The sequence below is a fragment of the Chenopodium album genome, chromosome 18, assembly GCF_948465745.1.
Source record: "Chenopodium album chromosome 18, dcCheAlbu1.1, whole genome shotgun sequence".
NCBI lineage: Eukaryota > Viridiplantae > Streptophyta > Magnoliopsida > Caryophyllales > Amaranthaceae > Chenopodium > Chenopodium album.
Genome location: NC_137851.1, coordinates 32,768,919 through 32,784,788, shown reverse-complemented (window position 1 = coordinate 32,784,788; position 15,870 = coordinate 32,768,919). Strand labels below are relative to the sequence as shown.

At 36.5% G+C, this 15,870-nt stretch overlaps 1 protein-coding gene across 1 annotated transcript; it reads right to left on the bottom strand.

Moving 5' to 3' along the window:
• Positions 1-15,100: 15,100 nt before the first annotated feature.
• LOC145592070 (uncharacterized) lies at positions 15,101-15,574 on the bottom strand. Its single transcript, XM_081648535.1, has one exon. It carries the CDS (start codon positions 15,572-15,574, stop codon positions 15,101-15,103), a length of 474 nt encoding a protein of 157 aa, XP_081504661.1.
• Positions 15,575-15,870: the final 296 nt, after the last annotated feature.

Here is a 15,870-nt window from a genome sequence, read left to right as displayed (position 1 = left end):
TATAGGGAGATAACCAAACAGGTGCCACCTATCTGAATAGGTGGAAAACCGACCTTGTAGGCAACAGGTGCCCACGTGGTCTGGAGCAACCCTCCACGTGGCCGAGAGGAGGGTCGTTAAGGTAACTAAGCCGATATGCGAATCAATAGATGATTAGAAACTAAAGTTTTTTTAACAACTAATTATTACCGATGTAGGCACCTATAGACACCTACTTGTGGCCTCTTGTCCCGAAAGGAAGTGCGATGATGTTACAAAAACCCGTTCTTCATGCTAGATCAAAGTTGAAGTGTTTATGGACTACAAAATGCATTATGAAGTAAGTTAAAATCCATATTTGAGACCAAGCTATCTTAGAGCCTTTTTCGATTACTAATTAGGCGTAAAACGTGCTCATAAATGTTTAAACTTGATTAATAACGGACCTAAATGCGGCAAATTCTATGATTCAATTGAATGGATCTTATATTGTTGAAAACCGATCCAAACAGATAAAACAACCATCATAATTCCGTGAATTGCCTATACATATGGATAGCCCTTTCAAAGAGCTTTCCAACGGTATATTATAAGCCCAATTCCGAGCTAAAACGAAGAAGTTATGATTAAATCACTAAATCGGGCCCTAAAACCAACACCCTTGCACTCGAACGGCCATATCTCTTGATCCATAATAGATTTTGACCTTATTTTAATGGAATTATAAAGTAGACATTCAGAGCTTTCCAATGATATCTCACACGCCTTAATCCGACTTTGCAATCAAAAGTTATGGATGTTTTAAAAACGCAGTATCGTATAAGGCAAACCGCACCGCGCGCAACTGTGCCCGCGCCAGCCGAGCGCAAGTCAAAGAGTTGCGCTGGGCGTACCAGCGCGACTTAGAGAGTTACACACGCCACCTGACGGCACCGCTCTAAAACCCTAAACCTAGATTCTTACGCCTATAAATAGGGGTCTTCTTCCAAACCTAAAGGGGACCGAAAAATTAGAATTCTAACCCTAACATTCTCAAAACCCTAATCTCTCAAGTTCTCTTACTATCATACCACTTTTCTTCTCTCTTCCCAAATACTTTCCAACCCTAATTGAATCCATTGAAGTCCTTGGAGGTACGAAGAAGAAAGAAAGTCCATAAACGCATTAAACGGAGATTGCCTCACACGAAAATCCCGAGAAACCTTACTTGGGATGATTGCCTCACACGAAAAAATAAATAAATAAATAATAAATAAAAGAGAGAAATAGAAATAAAGAAAGAAGAAAAAAAAAAGTATGATACAAGAAAAATAAATCTAAAAACAAAAAGAGAGAAGATAATTAATGATAAAACCGAGAAAATGATTTAATTATTTCTTGAATTTTACATCTGGAGGCCATCATTCTTTTTAAGCAAATAGTAATATATTATCCTTTAAAGATGAGCAATATGAGAATGATAATTAAAAAAAAAACGATATAGATCTCTATTGTAATTTAAATGATCAACAAATACCATAGTATATTTGATCATTTTAAGGAGTGTGTTTGGGTCGATTAATATTTCTAAAATTTGATGAGCATGTTCAATCCAACTTTCTTGTCTTTCTCTTCTACCTTTTTCGAAAACAATTCATTCACAGTAAAATCCTTAGATGATTACCTTATTGAAGTCAACACAAATCATTACATTCCATTAATGATTGTTCGTGAATTTTTTGACATTCTTCATCAACAAACTTGCTTAAAGTGAATTCTTATTACAAGGATTAAGAAAAAAAATTAAAAAAAATAAATAAATAAAAAACCATTTTGACTTTTGATCGTTGTTTGAATGCTTGGCAGAAAAGGTTTAATTGAACGCGCTCAATTTCTCGTGATACACATTACTAGATCATCTTCCACAATCGCGTACTAGTCCAATCATGGGTGACAAAACAGCATTGGAGAAACTTAGAGAGGAACTCCAAAACCTAAAGCCCCTACGAGAAGAAGCCCAAATGAAGGCTCATAAAAAAAAGCAGAAAAGGCTAAAATAAAAGCAGAGAAAGAAAAAGAAAACATTCTAGAAGAAAAAGCAAGAGCCGAAAGAGTAGAGTTCTTGGAGAAACATGTCCTTCGAGCTAGCTTAGGGAATAAATACTTCAAATATGAGCTTGCACTACAACCTAGTGGCAAGACTCTCCCAGAAAAGTTCTTGACTACGGATTTACCAACTTTTAAGGTTACAGATCTCACTTAATGAGCTTTATTGGAATTATGGCATTGAAAGGGGTTGAGCATAGCTTATATGCATGTAATTTTCCTCTTTCATTGGACCCAACTGCTAGATCATGGTTTTTTAACCTCGATGTAAAAGAAAATTCCACTTGGAGTGACGTTGTAAAAGCGTTAACCCAATATGGAGATAACATCGAGCTCACAACTACCTTGCGTGATCTTAAATTGCTTAAGCAAGAGGAAGAAGAAGGCTTTATTAAATTCTTTTCCAGGTTGTGATCAAAGGTTGATCTTCTTTCACAAAGACCTCCGGATCATGAACTTGTCCCAAAGTTCATAGAAAATATGTCTCCACCATACAAGTGCCATTTACAATACCTTGATTTAGACACATTTCAAAAGGTCTATACTGTGGGAACATTAATTGAAAGGGACTTGATAAATGAAACCATGAATCATATAGATGGACTAGATTTTTAGAGAGGATTTCACCTACGGTGGAAACGGACAAAGCTCAAAGACACAATCTCAAGATGTTATCAAAAATTCATGATGTAGTAGCCTAGGTCTTGTTTTGTTTCTTTCCTTTTATGATAGACTAAGAGATTCATGCTGTCGAATCTACTTATTTTGTACTCTCATTAATTAATGAATAAAAAAAATTATATTTTCAAGTACGTCTATCTCGTTCTCTTTCCAATCTATTTATTGTTATTAGCTCAAATTAAATGAAACATATACATACAAACAGGCAATATCAAAAAGGCATACATACTTAACACTTTAAGAATCTTGACGAGCTTTGCCTTACTAGATTTATCAAATGAAAAGAGGCCCATGTTTGGCCCACAAAGAAAGGATGTGATGATTACACAAACACAGGAGGCAACTTGAAACTCCACAAAGATAAACCCATGTTCTTAACCTTAGAGCAAATCCATCTTTTGGCAGCCCTTTTGAGCCTCGTCAATTGAGCCTTAGTTATTCAACCTACACTATTCCATACCTTGGGATGGGAATGGTGCAAAGAGATACCAATAGGAAATTAGGGGAACGAAACATAAGAGGGGGACATAAAGTTAGTCTAAACCCAAAGACCCAATAAAAAAGAAAGAAAAAATCGTTCTAAATCCAAAACAAAACTTGTCAAAAACAAAAAAACAAAAAAAAAAGAAAGAAAGAAAGAAAAGAGAGAGAGAGAGAGGACAAGGAAAAAGCACCTAATGTAGAAGTTGCCACACAAAGCGGAAAGGTTTTAATTTGAGAAGCAACAAAAGTAAGGGATTTTGGGAGTATAATTGAGCCTGTCCATTCTTCATAACCCCAAGCCTAGCCACGTTACAACCTTGGAAAGGTCCTCCTTGAGGTAGACCATAACCATGTACCAAAATCATCATTCCATGAAAATATGGCCAACCTTAGGCCTTTGCACATATGGACCTAGTATTGAGTAGTCATACCCATACATAAAATGCATAAAGTGTTGAGTAATGATTACAGAATCATATAAAAAAAATCAAATAATTTTGATGATTTGACAGCCATCGTCTTGATTACATCATGTTAGTAAAGCAATCGAATCAAACTAAATTTGATGTTTTCCATATCTGTTGCCAAGAAAAAGGAGACGAATATCACTTTAAAAAACAATCATCTTATTTTCTTTTCATAATAGGGTTATTTATTACCAAGGTGATTCAAGTTCTATATATGTTACCTTGAAAGAAAACGAGTTAATACAGTAAATTGATTTGATATATTGACAGCCTCGACGTCAACTTTAGATGTCTTTTACAACCCTTGAGCATTGGTATTCTCACTTATCATGAGCTACTAATATGTCCACCTGCGTGGGATTTCTTCATCCTCTCTAAGCGAGGAACATTGATTAAACATGATCGCTACATGAAAAAATGATCGTTATCGCTATTACACGTATACCTCACTGCCAAGTCATCACAATGATTCAACTATTAAGTCAATAATCCCTGCTTTTGAAAAGATGTCTAGTTCTCTTTCTTTATTCTTCTACAGGAAAGTTGGATTCCCCTTCCCTTTTATGCAAATCCGTCTTTTTTGTTCATTTTTTTTTTGGGAAGTTAAGTGGGGATGATCACTCACACTTGGCAACTAAAATACTTGAAAAATAGTATAATTTTTTCAAACTTGGAGCTAAAAAAGACTGGACATCCCCACTTCCCTCTATTTACAGATTTGAACACGCTATTTATGCTACGAAATCAATTTCATGAAAAGCTTATTACAAATCATCTTAATAACTTTAAATGAGAAAGGGAAGAATACCACTTCCTATTATTTGACCAAGATAATTAATTATGTTACTTAATCAAACAATTCATGATAAACATATCAATATTCCACAGATTAAAAATACAAATCTTGAGGCTTCAAATAAACATGAGAAATATCCTCTAGCAGGTGTATACATGAATTGCAAAACCCACCTAAGGTTATACTTGGGGGCTACAAAAATATAGGTCTCACCTCAACTTTCGTTTCGAAATAAGACCATATTTTGGGAAAGTGATTAGAACGATTTTATAAATTGTTCTAACACTCCACAAAACCTAAGTTTGATAACATTCATTTTCAAACTACGGTGCTTATTTAATTGAAAGAACTTCACTTTCAATTAGAAAAATATGACAATGATGACAAACACTAAAAAAAAAAACATACAAAATTAGATATACAAAATAAGTTGCAAATTACAACTTACCTTCATGAATCCTGCACAAAAAAGTCACACTCAATTACAAGCTAGACTTTTTTTTCCATTTTGGGTTCAGTTTTGAAATTAATATGATAATGTATTTTGCCTACTAGAAGAGTTGCTTCATTTTATTTTCAAAATAAACTTTCATAAAATTTAATGGACACCCTCAAAATTTTGAATTCTAGTCCGAAATAACATAGTCTTCAAAATTTCCTTTCTGAATTTTTGTTTCATTTTCTCAAATAAATAAATTTTCAGATTTTCAATAACCATTGGATAATACATGTATATGCATAAAAATTTCCAAAAGGAACGAACTAAGATTCGACTTCTTCTTGACTCGAACTTGTTCTTGCCTAGTCATCCTGCGAATATTGGCTTGGGGATGTTAAACGAACCACCTACAAGACCAAAATCAAAGATAAGAACGATGAAATATTTAATGTTCTAAATCAACTTTGAGAATAAAATCACCGCAATGATCTTTACAAACTTTGAGACATTAGGTAAGATTACAAAACCTTAAATACAATTGTTTTTGGTTTGTAAACAAGCAAAGAACTAACTTGCTTTCTTTAACATGTTTAGGGCAGGCAGTCATCACCAACTTCGTTATGCGGGTCGTCTTTGTCTTTATCTTTGTTATCTGAATGAACACTGTCTGTATTTATTTTTATTGTGCAAGACTTGACTGTAATTTTTACTACCGTACAGTGTTTGCACAATCAGTCTGAACCTTGCCTTTTTTGGGTGATGCCTGTCGGTTTATCGAAAACTCTTGTTTTTACTTTTCACTTTATTTTTCATTTTAATATCATTTTGCATTTTTAAAACGCTATCACTGCTACCATCCTCCCCAGTTTTATAGATAATTAATATTTATATGTAAAACATTAAGCACCGGGATATTTTTTACAAAACTGTATTTTGTCGGTATTATGCTTGCAACCTTTTGCATGCCGAGAAAAGATAGTGGATCAGACCATCATTTCAACTCGTCTTTAGGCGCATTCGTATCCAACCTCCCTCCTCACTTGAATGAGTGAGACAGCTAGCTAGGCTGGTCGCATGTCATATCGAAAGTGGGGGGTGGTTCTGTATTTCAGATTATCGGCCGCTAATTGCTTTTATTAACGGCTTCAACCAAATTGAAAACAAGTTACAAAGTATACAACCAACCATAACTTACGAAACATTTGACCTTAAGTAATTTCGATATTAAACATGTACATAATCAAAATATTTCTAAAAATTACTTAAACATAATATTTCTTTAGGACGCTGGCATACTAGACATTCTTTAATGGCGCTCCTTCAATGGTCATAAGCCGATACGATTCCTGCCGGAGGGTTTCATATATCTGGTAGGGTCCATCCCAGTTTATAGTGAACTTTCCATCTGCATTCCCCTTGCTTGTTGTTGTCTTCCTCCGCAACACCAAATCACCGTCTTCGAGAGGCCGGTAGTGAACGCGTTTACTATATGCTTGGCTCATTATATTTTTTGTATGCTGCAGACTTTATTACGGCTTTTAACCTTATCTCGGGCAAAAAATCCAATTGTTGTCTATGCAATAGGTCATTTTGCTCTTCACTGTAATGTTGAATGCGGAATGTAGGAAGGCCAACTTCAGCAAGAATAACCGCCTCTTCACCAAAATCAAGGTTAAAAGGTGACTCCCCTGTAGTTTCTTTTATTGTCGTTCTATTTACCTACAATATTTCGGGTACCTAATCGGCCCACAAGCCTTTTGCATCTTCTATTTTCTTTTTTAAAGCTTTCAAAATCTGCTTGTTGGCGGCTTCTGCTTGACCGTTGGATTGTGGGTGACACACTGCTGCATAGGCAAATTTCACTTTTTATATGATAAGGAAATTTTTAATAGGGCTACAGTCAAACTGGGAACCGTGATCAAAGACCATCACTAACGGCAGTCCAAAACGAGTGAATATGTTTTTCCAAATGAATTTCTTCACCTCGTTTGTCGTTATCTTTGCCATAGGTTCGGCCTCTATCAACTCAGTGAAGTAATCTATACCTACTATTAAGAATTTGCGCCCCTGTAGTGGCCGATGTGAAAGGTCCGACAATATCCATTCCCCATTGCGCAAAAGGAATTAGATTGAGAATAGGTGTCAATTTGTTTGGTGGCTGGTTTATTGCCGACCCAAACGTCTGGCTCTTATCACACTTCTTGGCATAGTCAAGTGTATTTGCATTAATTGTCAGCCAGTAATATCCCCTTTTCATTGCTTCTAAGGACATTGACCGTCCACCTGCATGATTTCCGCAATCACCCTCGTGAATTTCTTCCACAAGCCTGGCAGACTCGTATGCCTTTATACACCTCGCAATGGTAGTGAGAAGCCTCGTTTGTACAGCATGCCGCGAATCATGATGAACCAAATGATATCCTACTTGACTTTTTGCGCTTTCATCTTATCGGTAAGAAGAGCGTTTGATGCGTGCCATTTATGGAACTCTTAGGCTAGGTTTTCTTCTTATTTTTATACTCGTTTTTAGTCTTTAATGTCATGTTTTTAGGGAATAATGCTTGATTTACGTGTTTGTGTGTTAGTTTAGAGAAATGCGTGCTTTTAATGGTTTTCTTATTATTTTATTCATTTCTCGGCTATTTCTCTCTCATATATTAGGTTAGGTTGAGAGCTTCTCTCTCTAGTTTTTAGGGATAATTTAGGAGTAGTTTTAGAGAAAGAAAGTGAGGGATTTTAATGGTGGTTTAAGAGATTGAAGATCCAATGGTGACAATTGTATTGAAGATCTTCTTAATCAATCAATAAGCATTTCTCACACTATCTCATCCTTATTACTTTGTTCAATTTCATGTTTGTTTAGTTTAATCTTGATGTTTGATTCTTGATAGTGTAATTGTTCTAGATATTTTGTTGATTCTTGATTTCCTTAGTTGTTTGTTGATAGATAATGATTCTTAAGTAGTTGTTTGGCTAGGAATTGGGTGAAACTTGTATAATTTGGGAATTGTGTTGATTTATTGTTAAGATTAAAGTGATTAATGAAGGTTTGCATGTGTGTAATTCGATTAGGCCTTGAGAATTATGCTAGATTGCATTGTAATTGCTAATGACACGACCTATTGATTTAGGAATTGCAATTATCGATTGGTTTGGATTGTGATTCTCTTAGTTTGTTATTCATAGTGAACCCTAGCTTAACGATTAGGATATAGCTCTTTGATTCCAATTGATAGCTCTTATCATTAGTCTTCACAACCTTTGATTGGCATGATCTTCCAAGTTGTTGCAATTATCATGATTAAGTGTTGATCCCCATTCCTAGTGTTTTATTTGTTTGATTGTTAGTTTGTTAGTTGTTACTATTCCTTCTTCACCTTCGATTTCGACCTAGTTTAGGCGCATGATTGAGAGTGCTTGAACATTACCGTTCCTTTGGGTTCGACCCTTGATTTACTTCTATACTCGTATTTAGGTTTCCTAAGTGTTTATAAATTTAGTTTGACTTAGGGAGGATTAGTAAACGACCTAGTTTTCCTCTAGTCAAAATGGCGCCGTTGCCGAGGACGATGTCTATGTTTGAGTGTTTTTGATTGCTTGAGTCTAGGTCTTTGTATATACTCTTCTTTTATTTGATTTTTGCTTGTTTTGAAAAAAAAATGGCATGTTTTTCTTTTCCTTAATATGATGGTGAGTCTTTTAATGTCTACTTCCATAGACTTATATGGTTTTTGAACTATAATTGTTGTAGTCTTTGTGAGGCTTGTTAGATTTGTTATTTTGGTTTGAATGAGCAAACTAGGAATGAAGTTGAAAGCATGCATAATGGTGAATTTAGAGCATTGTCAATTGATGATGCTTGGGATTTCTATGTTTGGTTTGCTAGGGATGTCTATAATAGGGATAATCATGATTCTAATGTTGATGTGCAATGTGTTGAATCTTCTAATGTTAGCATGATTTCCCATGATTTGTTACATGATCCCTTCAGTGAACCTAGAACACATGATTTCAACTCTATTTCCCCTTTTGTTCGTGATGATGAAGTGCATGCTCAAGTTGATGCTAATGGTGTGTTTCATTATTCTTCTTTATTTACCATGCCTTCTTGTGATGTGCTTCGTTCATTTAATGATGAATCTCATGTGTTTGATTGTGCCCCCACTCCCTAATGTGATGTATATGCTCATGATTTTCATGTTGATTCTTCCAATCATGGTTGTACATCTTTTTCTCTTGTTGAACCTCAACCTTCTTTACCTTTTGAATCTCTTGTTGATATATTTGAGTCTCAAATTAGGCACATTGAGCTTGATAATGATCTTGGGCCTAGTAAGGAGATGATTCTTACATCTATGAGAGGTCAATTAGAGATAATGAAAAAGAATGAGGAGCGTATTGAGGAGGAAAGAAGGAGATGTGATGAGTTAGAAAGCCATTTGTCATCCTTGATGCTTGTATGTGAAAAACACCAATCTAATGTGTGTGTTGAGGATGATGATGATGATTTTGAGTAACCAAGAGAGGGTGAGGATCCCTTTGGTGAGTATTTGAGTGATGGTGAAGGAGTTGAGAATGAAGAAAGTGTTGATTTTGAAAACCCCAACCCTCCTTCCCATCTTGATGAGTCTTTTATGCATGAGTGTGACTCTTCCATCCATGAGTATTTGGACTTGTTTGAGGTTATGGCCAATAAGTTTTTTTTTAGTCAAAGGAAAACCCATAGTCTTTTGGATGAGTTCATTGAGAATGCTTCTTTGGAGAGAGATGATTTTTGAAATGAATTTGCATCCATTCATGCATGGTTTCGAGACTTTAGGTTTTAAGGAAGTTGAGGGAGTTGTTGTTCATGAATGTAGTGGAAGAGATTATGTAGTTCCTCTTGGAAGCTGGATATTTGAGGGAGATGGTGATCATGAGTGTTCTTCATTTGAGGATTCTATGATTGATTTTCATGCTCTTATTGGTGATTTGTGGCATGGTGGTGAGAAAGAGCTCATTTGCGAGACCATTGCTCCTATCCCCTCCTCTCATATCCCTTTTTCAAGAAATTGCAACCATATCCCCTACACTCCGATGTCTCTCCTTTCCTTTGTCAATAAGCCTATTGGGGACCCTCTTGTCTATGATGATTTATATGTGCCTCATTCGTCCCCTGTTGAAGAAAAGGGTGATGTTGCCACCCAAAAATATTATGAGGAGAGTTTGCCTTCTTCTTCTTTTTCTTCTTCTTCTTTTTCCTTTTCTTATTTTGTTGAATTTTCTTTTGATTCTTCTTCTTTCTCTTGGCATCTCTCTCCTCATAGGTGTGCACTAAGCTTGTTGCATGCCTTCTTTTTGTCATGTGCACACTTACTTTCTTATAAAATGTGTAGTAGTGCATTTGACAAACTCTTGCGTGCGTTGAATTATTATTTTCTAGAGCGGTCAAGCTTGGACCTTAAGCAAGCCTTTCTCGGGAAGTAACCCGTGTTTTATTGCTTTCATTTTCTTTTCTTTTTAGAATAGATTTTCTCTCATGGAAATGTTTGTGTGCCTTTTGCTAGGTACATGACTTGATATACTTTGGTGCATTGGTTTGAATCAAGAATCAAGGAAGATTGACTCCTATTTTGCTAGCATATGGAAAGCAAGACTCAATTCTAGATGAACTTGGCTTTGAAAGGTTGAATTGGGTCATTTGTGGGTATTTACACCCACCTAAATCCGGTAATATCTTTCCTTGTTCTTTCTCTAATGGTTGGTGACTTGTTGAACATGTGTTGGTTTGTTGGATTGATCTCTTTGTTTTCCCCTCCCGTGGATTATTTAATTTATGTTTGAGCATATTGTCTCATTCAAGCTTGGGGGAGGGTATTCTATCATGTTTGGTGGGATTTTGATTCATATATGCCATGCACATTTGTATATGCATTTCCATGTTCTTTATTTTGAAAAATCCCAAAAAGATTTTTGTTTCTATCAAGGCAAATTTGCAATTTGTTTTATTTTGTTCTTGCTTTGGACATAATACTTTTGGACTAGTATAGCTGAATGTTTTTCTTCTTAAATGGTAACGGTGTGCACGGTTTGAGAGTATGCTTGGTTGATTCTAGGATAAAGCATGCTAAGGTAGTTGGTTAGAACTAGTGGGACCATGAAACCGAATTCTACTTGTTTGTAGCGTGTTGGTAGTTGCTTCCTATAGTCGAAATGACACCAATAGTGAGTTTTTGCTACATCCATGTGAGGTTCATTATTTTTCAAGCCTTCAACATATATTTGCATGAGCGGCATGGATCATTGACTATTGTGGACCTAATCTAGAATCTTGAATCATAATTCTCAAACTCGAGACCGAACCATCTAGGGAGGACATAGGCATCTTTTCAGGGCGATAATTTTTCTTTTCTAGGATAGTTTTCTTATTTTTGGTTTTTGGGTTTACATTTGCCTACTTGCCAACCATTTGAGCCTTTTCCCTTCTTTTCAAGCCACATCTTTAGAATTTTGAGCCTTTGTTTCATTTTTGTTCCATTTTTGGTTTTTGTGAAGTAAATGATCATTTTATTGGAGTATGTGGTATATGAGTTTTGATATTGGTTCATATTTGTAAGCAAGTTTATGTTTTTTATATTTGTGTGAATAACGGCAAATGAATAAATGAAAAAAAAAGGCAAGGACAAAGCAAATGCAAAGTTTAAAAAGTCGTCCAAAGTTAAAAAAGGCGAGGACAAAGCACTAATAAAAAATAAAAATAAATAAAAAAAAAGGAAAAAAAAAAGAGGTGAAAAATGAAAAAATGCAAAAATATTTTGATGTGAGTATCCTTCTCCCTATTTAGAGCATTGAGGACAATGCTCCATTTAAGCTCGGGGGGAAGCGTTCTCACACTTTTTGAGGATCTGTTTGTGATTTTAGCTTTGAATAAGCTTGGGGGTGTTGGTGCTTTTGTTTGTTGCGTACTTGATTATGGTGTTGAGGATTGATCACCCTTTGCTTCACTAATTAGGAAAACCACCAAATTCTAAATTTTAAGCCTACCCCTAACCTTTTGCCCTTACGTTACAACCTTTGGGAAAGTCCTTTCGACCTAGTGGTTGAGTCATATACCGAGGGAGGGCATTATGAGTTAAAGCCTAAGGAAAAGGGATGCAAGGTCAAGATGTCGAGAACCCTCAAATTCTATTCTTTTCCGGTTCCTTCGAGGAACCATAGAGACGCTTACTAGGGGAAGATATGAGACTAGTAGGGAGAACGCGGTAAGACCGTTTGGGATGAAAGTGGATTGCGAAAACTAGTTCCTATGCTTAGCATATTTATATTTCAATCAACCTCGGGTATCTTGGAACGTGCACTCCCTTACTTGTTTAGAAAGATTTGCATTCATTTGTGCTTGTACATTTGGAAAAGTCCTTTCATGAACATGTGTTTGCTTTTCTTTTCTTTTGATTTCCTTCTCATGCTTTACTTTGTTTGTATTATTATGAGAGTTATAGGTTAATCTCTTAGGAAACCTTTACGAGAGCATCACTCGTCCTCTAGGGCGTCTAGGGGTTTAAATGGCTTGTCATTAGTTGCTAAAATTGACCGTGATTCTTAAGAAAGTGAGTTAGTGTATATTCCCATCCTCTATCTTTCTTGTTTCTTTCTTTGCTTGAATAATTTCATCATTTTTCCTTTGGGTTGCATTTTGTTTTGCTCAAGGTCGAGCAAAAGTTTAGCTTGGGGGAATTTGATGCGTGCCATTTGTGGCACTCTTAGGATAGGTTTTCTTCTTATTTTTATACTCGTTTTTAGTCTTTTATGTCGTGTTTTTAGGGAATAAATCTTGATATGCGTGTTTGTGTGTTAGTTTAGAGAAATACGTGCTTTTAATGGTTTTCTTATTATTTTATTCATTTCTCGGCTATTTCTCTCGCTTCTCCGTTTCTTTGACTTGTTTTGTAGGTGTGTCGAGTTTCCCGGGATTTAATTATCAAGGAGGAAGCTCGAGCGCATTCAAGGAGGTTGATGGAGCTAAGTTCGGGAATCTAAACATGCAATTCAAGCTAGCTCCGCAAGCACAAGGACCTTGGAAGCAATGCTTTGGCTTGGAATGTTCAAGTGTTTGGAAGATAAAGGAGTTGCCCTTCTCATGAGCATCGCCTCAAGTGCACCAATGATAGGGATGCTCGAGAGCGCAGAGATTGATCGAGCAAGCGAAGGAAGCAAGGCCTCGAGCACCAAGCAAGGGTGCGCGCGCGCGGCATAGTGGTGCGTGCGCGCAGACCCAGCTGTGCGCGCGCTCGGAGTGTTGCGTGCGCGCAGATCAAGCTGTGCGCGCGCGCGGCCTGGGTGGTGCGTGCGCACAGATTTCTGTGGCCTGCTGTGCGTGCGCACGGTTTGCCCTGTTTCCCCTCGCTCGTTTTATTATAAATTAGCCTTGTCATTTCTATTTTAGAAGACGATTTTTTATATTAGTTTTAGGTGACTTTCTCTCTCATATCTTAGGTTAGGTTGAGAGCTTCTCTCTCTAGTTTTTAAGGATAATTTAGGAGTAGTTTTAGAGAGAGAAAGTGAGGGATTTCAATGGTGGTTTAAGAGATTGAAGATCCAATGGTGACAATTGTATTGAAGATCTTCTTAATCAATCAATAAGCATTTCTCACACTATCTCATTCTTATTACTTTGTTCAATTTCATGTTTGTTTGGTTTAATCTTGATGTTTGATTCTTCATAGTGTAATTGTTCTAGATATTTTGTTGATTCTTGATTTCCTTAGTTGTTTGTTGATAGATAATGATTCTTAAGTAGTTGTTTGGCTAGGAATTGGGTGAAACTTGTATGATTGATTGATTGTGATTAATTTGGGAATTGTGTTGATTTATTGTTAAGATTAAAGTGATTAATGAAGGTTTGCATGTGTGTAATTCGATTAGGCCTTGAGAATTATGCTAGATTGCATTGTAATTGCTAATGACACGACCTATTGATTTAGGAATTGCAATTATCGATTGGTTTGGATTGTGATTCTCTTAGTTTGTTATTCATAGTGAACCCTAGCTTAACGATTAGGATATAGCTCTTTGATTCCAATTGATAGCTCTTATCATTAGTCTTCACAACCTTTGATTGGCATGATCTTCCAAGTTGTTGCAATTATCATGATTACGTGTTGATCCCCATTCCTAGTGTTTTATTTGTTTGATTGTTAGTTTATTAGTTGTTACTATTCCTTCTTCACCTTCGACTTCGACCTAGTTTAGGCGCATGATTGAGAGTGCTTGAACAGTACCGTTCCTTTGGGTTCGACCCTTGACTTACTTCTATACTCGTATTTAGGTTTCTTAAGTGTTTATAAATTTAGTTTGACTTGGGGAGGATTAGTAAACGACCTAGTTTTCCTCTAGTCAAAATGGCGCCGTTGCCGGGGACGGTGTCTATTTTTGAGTGTTTTTGATTGCTTGAGTCTAGGTCTTTGTATATACTCTTCTTTTATTTGATTTTTGCTTGTTTTGAAAAAAAAAATGGCATGTTTTTCTTTTCCTTAATATGATGGTGAGTCTTTTAATGTCTACTTCCATAGACTTATAGGGTTTTTGAACTATAATTGTTGTAGTCTTTGGGAGGCTTATGAGATTTGTTATTTTGGTTTGAATGAGCAAACTAGGAATGAAGTTGAAAGCATGCATAATGGTGAATTTAGAGCAGTGTCAATTGATGATGCTTGGGATTTCTATGTTTGGTTTGCTAGGGATGTCTATAATAGGGATAATCATGATTCTAATGTTGATGTGCAATGTGTTGAATCTTCTATTGTTAGCATGATTTCCCATGATTTGTTACATGATCCCTTCAGTGAACCTAGAACACATGATTTCAACTCTATTTCCCCTTTTGTTCGTGATGATGAAGTGCATGCTCAAGTTGATGCTAATGGTGTGTTTCAATATTCTTCTTTATTTACCATGCCTTCTTGTGATGTGCTTCGTTCATTTAATGATGAATCTCATGTGTTTGATTGTGCCCCCACTCCCTAGTAAACGACCTAGTTTTCCTCTAGTCAGCGTCGTACAAATTATAGGCCAATATATCATCGTACCATTTGCGGCCTCCCTCAACAAGTGAACCTCCTTTGGAGCCTCTTAATCAATGCTCTTACGGTCCAAAATTTCAACCATCATTGTGCGCTCTAAGTCGTTGAAGCTTTAACTTGCTAGCTTTGCCAAGGCGTCTGCCTGTGCGTTTTGAGCATGCGGAACCAAATTGATTTCAAAGTAATCCAATTTGGCCGTTATGGCTTTTAGTTTGGCCAGGTAAACAATCATTGTTTGCTCTTGAGCCTCATACTCACCGCTGAATTGGCTTGCGACTAGCTGTGAATCTGTTGACAATTCTATTCGCTTTGCTTCGGCGGTTATACACAACTGCACTCGTGCCAGAGCTGCTTCATATTCGGCTTCGTTATTCGAGGCCTTGAATTTGAACTTGATAGCATACTCGAATACATCTCCCTGTAGAGAGATCATAATTATACCGGCCCCCGAACTTGTCGACACTGCGGAGCCGTCAACCGAGACTTTCCACAGCCCAACGTCCTCTTCTTCTTCAGTGTAAGATGTTTCTACAATGAAATCTGATAAAGCCTGAGCCTTTATCGATACTCTCGGCTTATAGACCATTGCGTATTCCGACAGCTCTATCGCCCATTTAAGCAAGCGCCCAGAGGTTTCCATCTTCTGAAGAAATTTCTCTAACAGCTGATTCGTTCGAATTTCAATTGTGTGTGTATCAAAATATGGTCGTAACTTTCGCGCCGCTATGACCACCACATACACTTTTTTTTCTATCAGGGGATATCGTCTTTCTGTGGCGTTCAAAACGTGACTCACAAAGTAAATAGGCAATTGCACCTTCTTCCGTTCTACTAATAGCACTACCGCTACCGCCTTTGGTGATGCGGAGATATACAATTGTA

Coding starts and splice junctions, on each gene's coding strand:
- LOC145592070 (XM_081648535.1), bottom strand. CDS start 15,574: ATGGTCTATAAGCCGAGAGTATCGATAAAGGCTCAGGCTTTATCAGAT.